General features: G+C 42.5%; 1 protein-coding gene across 1 annotated transcript in view; it reads right to left on the bottom strand.

Moving 5' to 3' along the window:
- LMNTD1 (lamin tail domain containing 1) overlaps positions 1–14,874 on the bottom strand; it is a 1,277,316-nt gene that overhangs the window by 988,394 nt on the left and 274,048 nt on the right. Inside the window, exon 5 of the mRNA XM_029600162.1 lies at positions 4,366–4,564. Coding sequence (XP_029456022.1) covers positions 4,366–4,564 — 199 coding nt within the window. The remainder of the gene's footprint in view (positions 1–4,365; positions 4,565–14,874) is intronic.

Below are 14,874 nucleotides of genomic sequence, written 5' to 3' on the forward strand. Positions count from 1 at the left end.
ACGAGGAATCCGGGAACTGGACGAAGAGCTGGAGATGAGGAAGACAGAATTAGGGCTAGAACATCAAACATCAGGGACCTCTGGACACAGAACATCAGGACCACTGGACATCATGGCATCTGAAACATCAGGATATTGGGACATCAGGACCACTGGACATCAGGGCATCTGAACATCAGGACCACTAGATATCAGGGCATCTGGAACATCAGGACATTGGAACATTAGGACCACTAGACATTTGGGCATCTGGAACATCAGAAAATCGGAACATCAGGGCAACTGGAACATCAGGAACAAAGAGCAAACGATGAAGGAACTTCGATGAGGGATGAGACCAGGAACATCAAGATGAAGGAGACCAGGAACATGAAGAACATGGAATGAAGAGCCATCAAGACACAGGAAGACCACAGAGGACCTGGACTGCAAGGAAGACCACAGACCACTGTGAAGACAGGATCCGAAGGCCCTGAGAGAAAGAAGTAGAGCCCTTTTATAGGGCTAATCCAGGCGAGGGTGGATGACATCATCCGTTGGGGCCGTGGGGCTTTTCCCACCACTGGCCCTTTAAATACACTGAAGAGGCATATGCCTGCGCCTAGGGAGAGTCCGGAAGATGGAGGAAGTCAGCGGCCACAGCAGGTCCGTGATGATAATGAGGATGGCGGCCCTATGCTGCAAAGGAGATCCCGGCGGCGGCACACATGCCGCTGAGATGGAGGCAGCAGCAGCTTCCTGCCATGAAGGGAACCCTGGCGGCTTCCTCTCTGCCATGAAGGTGGAATCAGCGGCGGCAGCATGGTCCAGGGTGGCCCAGCCTGCCAGCTAAGTGTGGCATATTTGGTTAAGAGTCAGAGGAGAAGGAACCGTTTTTCCTGAGTTGATTTTATTCCTCTGTGATGCACTACATCTCACAGACAGGAACTTGCAACTAATAGAAAGGGGGCAATTTTGTTGCTGGTAGACAACCTGTCCAGTAACGATATCCCAGACATTGCTAATGAGATTTTTGGACTTATTTTTGGAAGTTTTTCTGTGATGGGCCTGGTCTGATTGCCTAGGTCAGAGGATTTCAGGGAGTCCTTCTTTCTTAGGAAGACCAGAAGTAGAAGAGATTTCACTGCTTTCCATCTCATACCCAGTGGATGGATCAGGGGTGACTAGCTGCAGAAAGGTTCCAGTATTTGCCCTTTTTGTGAAGATTTAGCCTCATGTTTTGGGGGAAGTTTTGCTGCCACCCTTCCTGCCCTTCCTCCACAAGATAGAGAATTTAAGAGCCACCCTAACACTTTGGGTCCAGAGGAATATTCCCCCCCCTCCCCCCATACCTAGCTTCTGTTAACCAGTTGCTCAGACCTATATCTTCTTGCCTTCTCTGTTGTTGTTATATTCCCCACCCACCGCCCTGTTATAATGTATTTTCCATTCTTTTGTTGTCATGTGAACCGGCATGATGTCTCCTACTAATGCCGGTATAGAAAAGTTATTAAATAAATAAATAAATAAATTGGAAATAATCTGACCCCCCAGAGCCCCTGGACTGTGGCGAGAGGGAGAGAGAAGCAAAGAGTGGGCCCCAGGATCTTTTGTGATCCCTGCTTATCAGACTCAACAACTAAAACAGGGGCTATACTCATATCCAAGTCAGAATGTGAGCTCTTCTCTTAGCACCTTATAGCAACAAGAGATATTAATGGTGGCTCTCAAACATGTAGCAGCTCCTTTCTGAGAACATAAGTAATCATGCATTCCTCTTTTTCCTAGCTATAGCATGCACCATGTAGTGTGGTAATTAATGGGCAGCATGCAGGACATGAATAGCTGGGCCCCACTTTCTGGAACACACATTGCACACAGCATCTCATCTGCCCTATACTCAGCTCCCCCTTTGAGTCTCTCCATTCTCTGTCCTATCCCCAGGCTGAGGGAGATGAGTAGAGTGTGCACTGAGCACTGAATGTGACTGACTCTGAGTGTTGGGAGCCCAGTCCCCCTTCTTTTCAAAAATAACATTGGTGACTTAGTGGCCCCCTGGACTTCCTCACACCCCATTACATTAAAGTCCTCATTGGCATTTAGGTGAGAGCTCAGGGTGCCCTCAAAATGGCACCAACCAGGTCTTGCTCCTATCACATGGTCTGTGCCATTTTGGAAAATGGTGCCAATCAAGCCTGGGGATAGGGGTGCCCCGAGCCCTCAACCTGAACATCAATGAGGATTTTAAGGTAATGGATGTGGGGTGGGGATCACTAGGCTACTAATGCTATTTTTGATGAGTTGGAGGGTGGGGGGAGCCACTTTCAGCCTATAATTTATATGAAAAGGAGGGGTTGTGGATGGTGAGCTCTGTCTTGTGGGGGTGGGGGGGGGGGGGGATGAGCCAAAAACCTGAATAAGAAAATTTGAAATCCCTGAAGTTTGGGTACAGATTTTAAGAGGAATTAACATAATATAATAAAATAAAGTTGGATTTATGAGTGAAAGCAGTGTGTGATTCGTATACACTGTAAACTTGGAGGTCCTATAAATAATAACAAAAAATAAAAATAAATATAAAAAGAATAAGCTTGGTGCACACAATCATGGGTTTAAATCTTACTGGGTGACTTGCTGTTGGAACTGTGAAATTTCTAAGTCTGCCATGCTACTATTTATATAGGATTAGGTATGCTTGAGCTGCTTTGCATGGATTTGCAAAATGTATGCATGCAAATGCCATGCAAAGTAGTTCATCGTAATAGGGGCAGGTTTCAGGCCCAAATATTGTGCTATAGGGCTATATCACACAATATATAGCATTTTTTGCACAATATACACTGTATAATGCATGTTATAGCCCTATCACAGCTTGATAAATCTTCCTGTTAGGTGGCTGCCTGCACAACACTGCCTTCTCCCTTATTCTAGATTTATATATAGAGGGAGCTGGGCCATAGTGATAGGTTTATGTGTGTCTCTGCCCCCTCTCTCCTTTTGTTTAAAAAATTTGGAAGAGCTCTTCTTTTGGCTACATGAGTTTCTCTCCATGTTCACACTGCTTGCTCCATGGAAGCCAGTGTGCCACACAACATTTTTATTAATGTAGGTGAGTCTTGGGCTGAGAAAAGTTGGGATATACTGATTTAGAGGGAGAGGTAAAGCTTTTTTATTGAATTCAGAAGAGAGATGAGGAATTCAGAGAAGTAATATTAGTATTCTTTAGGCAGAAAAATTGCAAATGTTAATATAGGGAACAGTTTTCAAAGTGTCCACCTGAGCATACTTTGTACTTGTGGACATTGCACTTCATTTTCAAAGGGAAAGTGAACATGTGCTCTCCTTTTGAAAGTGATCATGGATCCAGAGTACCTGAGGACCTTTGCAACTCCTTTACACGCTAGGTAAAATTTTCATGAGTAGATTTAAAAATACAAATAGGGGCCGATGTAATAAAAGTGCGCCAAAAGTGTGTGTGCAGTATTCAGTGCCCGCTTTCCTAACACACGCCCAGGCACCTCTCCTGGGAGTGCCATGCAATATTTAAATTAGGAGTCATGCTGCCAAGGAGGCGCTAGGGTTGATTATACTGGGTTGATTGCGCTAGCGTCGACTGGATGCTGAATTTATCGGAATCTGTTTTCCTAACCGGTGCACAACCACGGTTTCAGAAAATGGACACTCGTTAACTGAGCATCCGTTTCCCTAACTTGACTGCCGGCAATCTTTTTTTTTTTTTTTTTTTTTTAATCTTTTAAACTTTTCGTTCCTCTGACTTAATATTGCCATGATATTAAGTCAGAGGATGTACAGAAAATCAGTATTTTCTGCTTTTCTGTACAACTTTTTGGGCTGCTCAGAAATTAATGTCTGCTGTGGGCAGGCGTTAATTTCTGAGCGTAAAAATGTGTGGGTCTTGCACACTTTTTTTTTGCATCTGGGAGCATAGCTAATAGCCTCATCAACATACATTTGCATGTGATGAGCACTATTAGTTTCACTGCACATTGGACATGCTGTGGATGCGCTAATACCCTTATAGCATAAGGGGCTGTGGATGTGCAGCCAAAAAGTGTGTCCAACAAAAGATAAACTGGTGCACTTGGCTGAGCGCGCTGTATTGCATCGGCCTAAATGCATAATTTTACAATTCTGCCCAAAACACGCACCCAGGAATGCTTCCTCTCAATCTGGCTAACAAGTACGTGTGCTATGGAACATCTCTCCCACTTTTATCTGGAGTCTGCAAGGGTAATTTTCAGGCAGTCAGTTTACCAGGGTAAAGAGCTTTGAAAATTGTCCTCCCCTCAAAAGAACAATGGCACAGATTTTATGTGATGAACTAAGTCAGCGCTTAGAAAAACCGTTTGAGTCACTGTAAGTTACCTGGAAATCGCTGTATTATAGCTATCCCTTTTAGGTGAGAATTCTCTTCTCTTAAACCTTTTTTCCCTGGTGTCTTTCTTAGATTCTTTAAATAAGGTGTTCATATAGACGTGAGTTTGACCTGGTCGTAATCTGTTTTTCTCATGGTCATAAAAAGCAGAGACGGGCCTCTGGGAGAACTCAGGGTAACGGCCAGATGCTGCGGAATGGGGAAAAGAGATAATTTATATGAAAACAGCTATAGAAAAACATTGTTACAAGGCATATCTGAAAGAAACTACAGTATAACTTGTTTATGAAATCTTTTTCTTTAAGTCATAGTTTGTGTCAGTAGTAACTATTAAACCATCGACAACATTATCAAATTTAAGAGACAATTTTCAGTCATTTACGAGTCAATCGACCTGATTGAAAATTGTCCTTCGCTGCCTGGCTGAAAATAGGGGTGGCATCCACAGTTTGTATATTTTTAGCTGTATTAAAAAGAAGTGGTTCAGGGGTTGTACTTAAGTCCATGGAAGATAACAGATTGCATACATTAGATTTCCAAAGTCTATTTTACCTCCGATCGTCTGTCTGCACAAACAGCAGGTGCAAAGTATGTTTGTCCTTTGCACATGCCTTTTTTTTTACTGGCTCATCATCAAAGATATATTACCTGGTTATTTATTTTCCCTTTGAAAATTAGCTGTGAAATACACATATTAAAATAATGATATATTTTGCAACTCATCAAGTTATTAAAAATGCCCCCACAAGACTGAAAGCTATGAAATGGTTTAGGTACAGGAAATGCTATTATTTGGTGACATGTTCAGTTATTACTGATTAGAACAACACGAAGTTCCAGAAAATTCAATACTATGCCATCACCTCTCTGTAATTTCTTTTCATTTGGCTTCCCATACACAATTGTTTAGAAAGTATGATCTCAATTTTATAGCATGGTATTTAGCGCTGAAGTGCTTGGGTACACGCAAACTCTTGTGCGGCATGCATACACACATTTTCACCTGTATGAGAGAAGGTGTTAATGTTCATGTGTACATTAATGTGCACATTTAACATTTTAAAAAATGTGTAGAAATTGTTATTCCACTCTAATTCTGGCCCAAGAACACCTCTTTCAAGAATGTGTGTATGTAAATGTGAAATTGCTTCTGCGTGTACTTTTATGCATACAACCCCAGTAAAATTTTCTAAAGGCCTATATACTCATTTAAACCTCATTTTATGTACATATACTTTTGAAAATTCACTCCTGTACGTATGATCAAATTTTCAACACAGATGGTCAAGGAAACCTTTAGAAATATATTATTGAAAATATTAATATTCAATGCATTGTGGATAGATTACTTTATAATCATAAAACAACTTAGTGCTGGATGGACCTGAGACTGGTATTATTTTAAATGCAGTGGGGGGGGGGGGGGGGGGCACAGCACAAGTGACTAGTCATAAATCTGTCTTGTTTTAATTCGGAAACTCTGATGAGCTAAGTAAGGTCAGGGAAGGGTTGGAAGGGCTAAGGAACAGTAAGAAGGGATGCATTTCTTTTTGTTTTTTTGGTTTGGGCTTCTTTTTTATTTAATGTTTATTTTGATATACCCAATGAAACGAAAATAAATATTATTTATTTAAGAATTTTTTTTATACCGATATTAGTCGAAACATCATATCGGTTTACAGTGGAAAAAAAGAATGGAAAGTACATTGAACAGGGAGGGGGAAGGGGGTACATAGAACCGATAGAAAGCATAGAAGGAGCAAAACGGGCACAAAGGCAACATGGAAACAAATATTAAATGAAATGAATCCCGAAACCCCATGAAATGAAAAAAAAAAAAAAATCTAGTGAAAATGAAAATTGTCCTCCTGCACATCCTAATAATTTTCAAAAAGAAAAACTATGGGCAAGAGCAAGATGGCAGATGCACAGCCATGTTGGGGCTCTACTTGAAGATTTAATGTCTGAGCCCCCACCTCTGAAACATCATAGTGAAGCATAATGGGAAATAGAAGATCTACCCCACAGAGCCCTTGATGCCCTGGGAAGCTAGCCTGATTGATTCTCTTTTGCTGTGGATGGCACAGTCAGTCAGCTGAAAGTGGTTGTCTGTGGCAGGAGAGGCCAATGGAGTGAGAAGTCTCCTTAAGCCTGGAGAGCAGATCCCCTACCTCCTGCCAAATAGCCTTGACCTGCTTGATACACCAATCATCTTGACACCAGATGCTAAGGGGCGGATTTTCAGAGCCCTGCTCGCCGGTGAGTCTATTTTACATAGGCCTACCGGCGCGCGCAGAGCCCCAGGACTCGTGTAAGTCCCGGGGTTCTCCGAGGGGGGCGTGTCGGGGGCGGGCCCGGTCGTCGCGGCGTTTAGGGGGCGTGTCGGCAGCGTTTTGGGGGCGGGTACGGGGGCATGGCTACGGCCCGGGGCGGTCCAGGGGCGTGGCCGCGCCCTCTGTACCTGCCCCCAGGTCGCGTCCCGGCGCACAAGAGGCCCGCTGGCGCGCGGGGATTTACGCCTCCCTCTGGGAGGCGTAAATCCCCCGACAAAGGTAAGGGGGGGGGGCTTAGACAGGGCCGGGTGGGTGGGTTAGGTAGGGGAAGGGAGGGGAAGGTGAGGGGAGGGTAAAAGGAAGTTCCCTCCGAGGCCACTCCGATTTCAGAGCGGCCTCGGAGGGAACGGGGGTAGGCTGCGCGGCTCGGCGCGCGCCGGCTATACAAAATCAATAGCCTTGCGCGCGATCCAGGTTTTTAGCAGATACGCGCGGCTCCGCGCGTATCTACTAAAATCCAGCTTACTTTTGCTGGCGCCTGATGCGCCAGCAAAAGTAGGCCAATTTGCGCTATTTGAAAATCTACCCCTAAGGTTCCACGGTTCAGGAATTGTGAGCTGCAGCTGTAGTGGCTGGATCCCTGGAGTGAGTAGTGACTGTACCTGAACATTCTTATTCTAGAGAGCAGGTGGAGGGTCTGGGATTGTTGGATTTCAACAGGAAGGTATAAGATTGAATATGAGTGATTCCTTGGAGAGGATGCAATGACACAGGAGTTGAATTTTTCCACAGCATGCCAAAGCCTGTCGAGTTTGTGGCTGCCCTTACTTTAGTGGCCCCTAGTTCAGGTTTCCTTAAAGAGATTTGGTCTATAGTGACTTGGATGGAAGCTTTGCTGAATGGTTGTATTAATAAACTTTGTGCTTTTTTGAATGACACAGTTTTGACATTTCAATCTCAAGATAAAACATTTTTGTCTTATGATAATCGTCTGCAGGGATGTAAAGAAAAGCGGACATTCTTTCATTCTGTTAATGTGACTCTAAGTTTACATTATAAAGATAAAATGTTGGAAAATACCAATAAAGTGTTATCTTTGTTTTGTTATTTTTCCCTAAATCACCTCTGATTTCACCTAAAGATATTTAAGTAAATATTTGATTGAGGGGTTGACATTTTCTGTGGAGGATCTGCCCACTATGTTAAAACTTCTGTACATGCCAATACCTCTGCAAGATATTTCTAGAGTTAGTGGAGTGAAGAGTGCTCCAGAGCAGGGAAAGAGGGTTAATCTAAAAGCACTTCTGGAGCAATCACAAGAGGAGGTGATGACAAAAGCCATGTTAGAAGGAAGATTTTAAAAGCCTGGTGCACAGCAAAATCGGAAGATGTGTGCACAAGTCGAGCTCACATGCGCCCACCAAATTTTAAAAGCCACCCAGATGCTTGTATATCTCCTACCGTACACACATCCCACTCAGCTTAATAAAGACGTGTGATCCCTAACAACAGAAAAGCAGGCTAATACAAACAAAAAACACATTTTGAAATGTCTGTATGCCAATACCAGAAGTCTAAGAAGTAAGATAGGAGAGTTAGAGTGTATAGCAGCAAATGATGAGATTGACATAATTGGCATCACAGAGACTTAGTGGAAGGAGGATAACCAATGGGACAGTGCTATATCAGGGTACAAATTATATCACAATCATAGGGAGGATCAACTTGGTGGGGGTGTGACACTTTGGGGCGGATTTTAAGAGCCCTGCTCGCCTAAATCCGCCAAAATCCGGGCGGATTTAGGTGAGCAGGGCCCTGCGCGCCGGTGAGCCTATTTTACATAGGCCTACCGGCGCGCGCAGAGCCCTGGGACTCGCGTAAGTCCCGGATTTTTCTGAGGGGGGCGTGTCGGGGGCGTGTAGGGGGGCGGGCCCGAACCGCGTGGCGTTTTCGGGGCGTGTCGGGAGCGTTCCGGGGGCGGGCCCGGGGGCGTGGCTACGACACGGGGCGGTCCGGGGGCGTGGCCGTGCCCTTTGGACCTGCCCCCAGGTCGCATCTCGGCGCGCTAGCGGCCCGCTGACGCGCAGGGATTTACGTCTCCCTCCGGGAGGCGTAAATCCCCCGACAAAGGTAAGGGGGGGGTTTAGACAGGGCCGGGCGGGTGGGTTAGGTAGGGGAAGGGAGGGGAAGGTGAGGGGAGGGCAAAAGAAAGTTCCCTCCGAGGCCGCTCCGATTTCGGAGCGGCCTCGGAGGGAACGGGGGTAGGCTGCGCGGCTCGGCGCGCGCCGGCTATACAGAATTGATAGCCTTGCGTGCGCCGATCCAGGATTTTAGGTTCATGCAAAAAATCTTTTTGAACGCTTTTTACAATGGGGTTATCCGCGCACATGCATCCGAAAAGCCTATTTGCGTGCAAAGTTTGCACATCGTGAGTGGTTATTTCTTTCAAGCACCTCTAATGACAATTCCACTCAATATACCTGTGTTTTACCATTTTCTCCTCAGGCATATAAAATTCGAAGAGCTATTTATGACAACTGGCATGTATTACAGTTACATGGAGTTTTTCAATCCCCCCCTCGAATCACTTTTTCAAGGGCATCCAATTTAAAAAATATGCTGGTACGTTTGGACTTCACTATTAAGGACAATGATAACACGATTGTGGGTTCTCACCAACCATGCAATAATTGCTCAGTTTGCCCGATGTCAATGTCAGTAATAGAAAGTATCACTTTGCAATCAGGCTATACAATTTTCTTGAAACATACAACATCATGTACATCAATGATGGTGATTTACTTGATTGTCTGTCCAAGTGGCTTACAATATGTTGGAAAAACTAAACGTCTCCTAAAAACGCGGATGATAGAACATAGATCCAACTTAAAGAATTCCCGTATAGATGAGCCGTTGGTTGCACATTGTTCAGCACATAAACATCTATTCAGTGATCTCAAATTCTGTGCCATTGATCATGTTCCAACACACTGGCGTGGCGGCAATCGTGAAGCACAGCTTTTAAAATTAGAACAACGCTGGATTTACCGTTTGGGGACAGTGAGCCCGGCAGGTTTAAATGCCGATCTCGAATTACACACTTTTTTAGGATAAAGTTCATACTTCAGCTTTTCATTTTTTGTTCATCTATACACAAAAAATATTTTTCCTATGATATAGTGCCTTATTCATTGTTATAATACCAATTAATTAACGATGATTTTTTTGACAATCAACACGTCATCGAATGACGTCACATCTGATGAATATTTATTAAGACGTACACGTCAGCCTCGTTTCCTCCCTGCGATGCAGAAGAATGATGGAGACTTCGTGTCCATTTTGAATCGGTAGCCTATGGCGGTCAGATAAGTACTGTTTTCTATCCTCTTTATAGAAAGTCGCTAAGACTGTCTCTTTTAATTTCTAGGCAAATACTCCTATGCTAATGTTATCTAGATGCCCCTGAGGAAGCTTTGTTAAGCGAAACATCGGCCGTGTTGGGCGCTATTTATATTATGCATTGAGAGAATGCTTGCTATCTTTTATCTTCACATTATCAATGGAGTGAAGTACAGAAGTCCTTTGGACTATTTTTTGATATTGAAAAACAAAAAAAATACACAAAAATAGTTTTCACATAAAAATAAATAAATATTTTTTACAGTGATGGTGAATGATTAGAAGTCCGGTTGGATTTGGGTTTGAATCACAATGTCTGGCTTGATGACACCGTCACTATAGGCAATAATTTGAATTAAAAATCAGTTTCCCTCGTTTTTGACAGTTTTCCTATTGGGTTACTGTATTGACTCTCCTTAATACAATTTTTAAGATTTCAATTACCCCAATATTGACTGGGTAAATGTAACACCAGGACTTGCTAGAGACATAAAGTTCCTGGATGTAATAAATGACTGCTTCATGGAGCAATTGGTTCAGGAACTAACAAGAGAGGGAGCTATTTTAGATTTAATTCTTAGTGGAAGGCAGGATTTGGTGAAAGAGGTAATGGTGGTGGGGCCGCTTGGCAACAGTTATCATAACATGATCAAATTTAAACTAATAACTGGAAGGGGGACAATAAGTAAATCTGCAGCTCTAACACTTTCAAAAGGGAAACTTTGATATAATGAGGAAAATAGTTAGAAAAATCTGAAAGGTGCAGCTGCAAAGGTTAAAAGTATTCAACAGGCATGGACATTGTTTAAAAATACAATCCTCGGAGGTATCTGTGGGAGAAACCTCTCTTCGAGAGAGGAGCAGCCTGGAACTGTGCTCAGGGCTCCTATCCCCTTGCCGGGGTTGGAGTCACAAGATCATCCCGGTCCCGCTGGAAGCTCCGCCCACACCCTGAGGTCATCGGAAGGGGACGGACCGAATTACCTTAAATTGGAGGAAGCTACAGCATTCTGTGGAGGTATCTGTGGGAGAAACCTCTCTTCGAGAGAGGAGCAGCCTGGAACTGTGCTCAGGGCTCCTATCCCCTTGCTGGGGTTGGAGTCACAAGATCATCCCGGTCCCGCTGGAAGCTCCGCCCACACCCTGAGGTCATCGGAAGGGGACGGACCGAATTACCTTAAATTGGAGGAAGCTACAGCGTTCTGTGGAGGTATCTGTGGAAGAAACCTCTCTTCGAGAGAGGAGCAGCCTGGAACTGTGCTCAGGGCTCCTATCCCCTTGCCGGGGTTGGAGTCACAAGATCATCCCGGTTCCGCTGGAAGCTCCGCCCACACCCTGAGGTCATCGGAAGGGGACGGACCGAATTACCTTAAATTGGAGGAAGCTACAGCGCACAGCCGTCGGCGTGCAGCTGAAGCCGCGCGCCAAAGGGGCGCGCCCCTTCTGAAAACTTTTTCCTGGATTTATTTTCGTTACATATGGGCAGGAAGAGGAAGGTTAAAATTTGGACCTCCTCCCCAGGGCTTCCGGTGAGAGGGCCGATGGACTCACATGTAGCAAGAGGGGTAAGTCGACCATCTCAAAGAACAATTCCAGAAATTTCATTTTCATCAGGATCCCCAGAGCCACAAGGGCTAACGCAGTTATCTCAATCCAACATGGAAAACTCTAATCCTACATCTCTGTCAAGTTTAAATGGTCAAAGAGAACTTTTGAACCTTACTGGTGAAGGGTCAAATGTGATAACGAATAATGAAATTGTAGGGGTGAAATTGGGAACTGAGCCACAGGAGTTGGCTCTGGAACCATTAGACCCCCAAAACATTACCTTAAGAGATGTATGGAGGGTTCTGGATAATTTACAAAAAACTCTGTCTAAATCAATTGAACAAAATAGAATGACTACATTGGAATTTAAAAATGAAATGGAGAAATATAATAATCGTATGACACAGTTAGAAGATCAAAGTACAAATTTCTCCACTCAGATTGAGATGTTAAAAGAAGTAAATAATTCTTCTATTAAAGATGGTTTGATAACACATAGACAGTTAGAAAACCTGGAAAATCAAAACCGTGTTAAAAGTCTTAGGTTTTTAAATTTTCCAGAGACCAGATTACTTTCTGCTATGGAGTTATTAAAAAAATATTTGGTAGAAGTACTATCTATAGTGACAATTGATGAGACAGCTATATCCAAATTATATTATATTCCTAAATCCAGATTAAGGTTGCAGGGGGGACAAGTGGAAATGGATATAGTTCAACAATCCCCCAACTTAACATCATTTTTAGAGGCCTCTCAGGACGATATCCAATTAAGGTCTACACTTTTGGTAACTTTCACTAGAGAGAGGGACAAAAATTTAGTCTTGCAAAAGTATTTTGAAAATAAGGACCATATTTTTTGTGGTCAACGCATTCAAATATTCCCTGATGTTGCTAAAGCAACACAAGCTAGACGTAAACAATTTTTGTCACTGAAGCCTAGAGTATTAGCTATTGGGGCAACATTTTATTTAAAATTTCCCTCCAAGTGTTCAGTGTTATATCAAAGGAACAAGTTCATTTTCCAAGATCCCACTCACCTTGAATCTTTTTTAATAGATAAGCAGACGGGTTGAGGAATAACTGCATAAAATAATTAAACTCCCATTATTTCTGTAAAGCATGATTACAGATTTCATTAATGTTTTTTTTTCCTGTGAAGAGTGCCTCCCATAATGAGGACTAGAATTTTCTTGTTACAGATTATTTATGGGATATATGTTTCTTTGTATGTTTTGTGTAGTAACAGAAAATTTGCTTTGTGTTTTATACAATGTAAATTGTTTAAAAAACTAATAAAATATAAATTAAAAAAAAAAAAAATACAATCCTAGAGGTGCTAGCCATATGTATTCCACACATTAAGAAAGGTGGAAGGAAGGCAAAACGATTACCATCATGGTTAAAAGGTGAGGTGAAAGAGGCTATTTTAGCCAAAAAAGCATCCTTCAAAAATTGGAAGAAGGATCCATCTGAAGAAAATAGGATAAAACATAAGCATTGTCAAGTTAAGTGTAAAACATAGATGAGACAGGTGAAGAGAGAATTTGAAATGAAGTTGGCCATAGAGGGAAAAACTCATAAAAACTTTTTAAAATATATCCGAAGCAAGAAACATGTAAGGGAGTCGGTTGGACCATTAGATGACCGAGGGGTTAAAGGGGCTCTTAGGGAAGATAAGGACATTGCAGAAAGACTAAATTAATTATTTGCTTCCGTGTTTACTAATGAGGATGTTGGGGATATATCAGTTCCGGAGATGGTTTTAAGGGGTGATGAGTCAGAAGAACTGAACGAAATCACTGTGAACCTGGAAGATGTAGTAGGCCAGATTGACAAACTAAAGAATAGCAAATCACCTGGACCGGATGGTATGCATCCCAGGGTACTGAAGGAACTCAAAAATGAAATATCTGATCTATTAGTTAAAATTTATAACCTATGATTAAAATCATCCATTGTACCTGAAGACTGGAGGGTGGCCAATGTAACGCCAATATTTAAAAAGAGCTCCAGGGGTGATCCGTGTAACTAAAAACATAACATAAGAACATAAGAAATTGCCATGCTGGGTCAGACCAAGGGTCCATCAAGCCCAGCATCCTGTTTCCAACAGAGGCCAAACCAGGCCACAAGAACCTGGCAATTACCCAAGCACTAAGAAGATCCCATGCTATTGACGCAATTAATAGCAGTGGCTATTCCCTAAGTAAACATGATTAATAGCCATTAATGGACTTCTCCTCCAAGAACTTATCCAAACCTTTTATGAACCCAGCTACACTAGCTGCACTTACCACATCCTCTGGCAACAAATTCCAGAGCTTTATTGTGCATTGAGTGAAAAAGAAGTTTCTCGATTAGTCTTAAATGTGCTACTTGCTAACTTCATGGAATGCTCCCTAGTCCTTCTATTATTCGAAAGTGTAAATAACTGATTCACATCTACTCGTTCAAGAGCTCTCATGATCTTAAAGACCTCTATCATATCTCCCCTCAGCCATCTCTTCTCCAAGCTGAACTATGGACTAGTGAGCCTGACTTCAGTGCTGGGAAAAATAGTGAAACTATTCTCAAGATAAAAATCGTAGAGCATATAGAAAGACATGGTTTAATGGAACACAGTCTTGCCTAACAAATCTGCTTCATTTTTTTGAAGGGGTTAATAAACATGTGGATAAAGGTAAACCGGTAGATGTAGTATATTTGGATTTTCAGAAGGCATTTGACAAAGTCCCTCATGAGAGGCTTCTAAGAAAACTAAAAAGTCATGGGATAGGAGGTGATGTCCTTTCATGGATTACAAACTGGTTAAAAGACAGGAAACAGAGAGTAGGATTAAATGGTCAATTTTCTCAGTGGAAAAGTGTTAACAGTGGAGTGCCTCAGGGATCTGTACTTGGACCGGTGCTGTTCAATACTTTATTTATATATTTATTTATTCACTTTTATATATCGACATTCGTGGGTACATCATGCTGATTTACAATATAACTGAAGGAGAAAATTACAAAAAGCCAGGGTGGGGGGAGAGGGAGCAGATAGGAAGAGAGAAGGGGCGATAGACGAGAGGGGAAAACAGGAAGAGGAGAAAAGGAACAGTACCTGATGGAAAACAACAGTAGAACATAATAATAAGTAGCATTGCAAATTATACACTCAATAAGGGTCTGTGTATAACCTTATACATTGTGGATAACCTTATATAAATTAAACACTCCAAAAAGTGTTATATACAATAACAAAAAGTATTATATACAGTAATATACATTATCT

Source organism: Rhinatrema bivittatum, chromosome 4 (genome assembly GCF_901001135.1).
Source record: "Rhinatrema bivittatum chromosome 4, aRhiBiv1.1, whole genome shotgun sequence".
NCBI classification, from domain to species: domain Eukaryota; kingdom Metazoa; phylum Chordata; class Amphibia; order Gymnophiona; family Rhinatrematidae; genus Rhinatrema; species Rhinatrema bivittatum.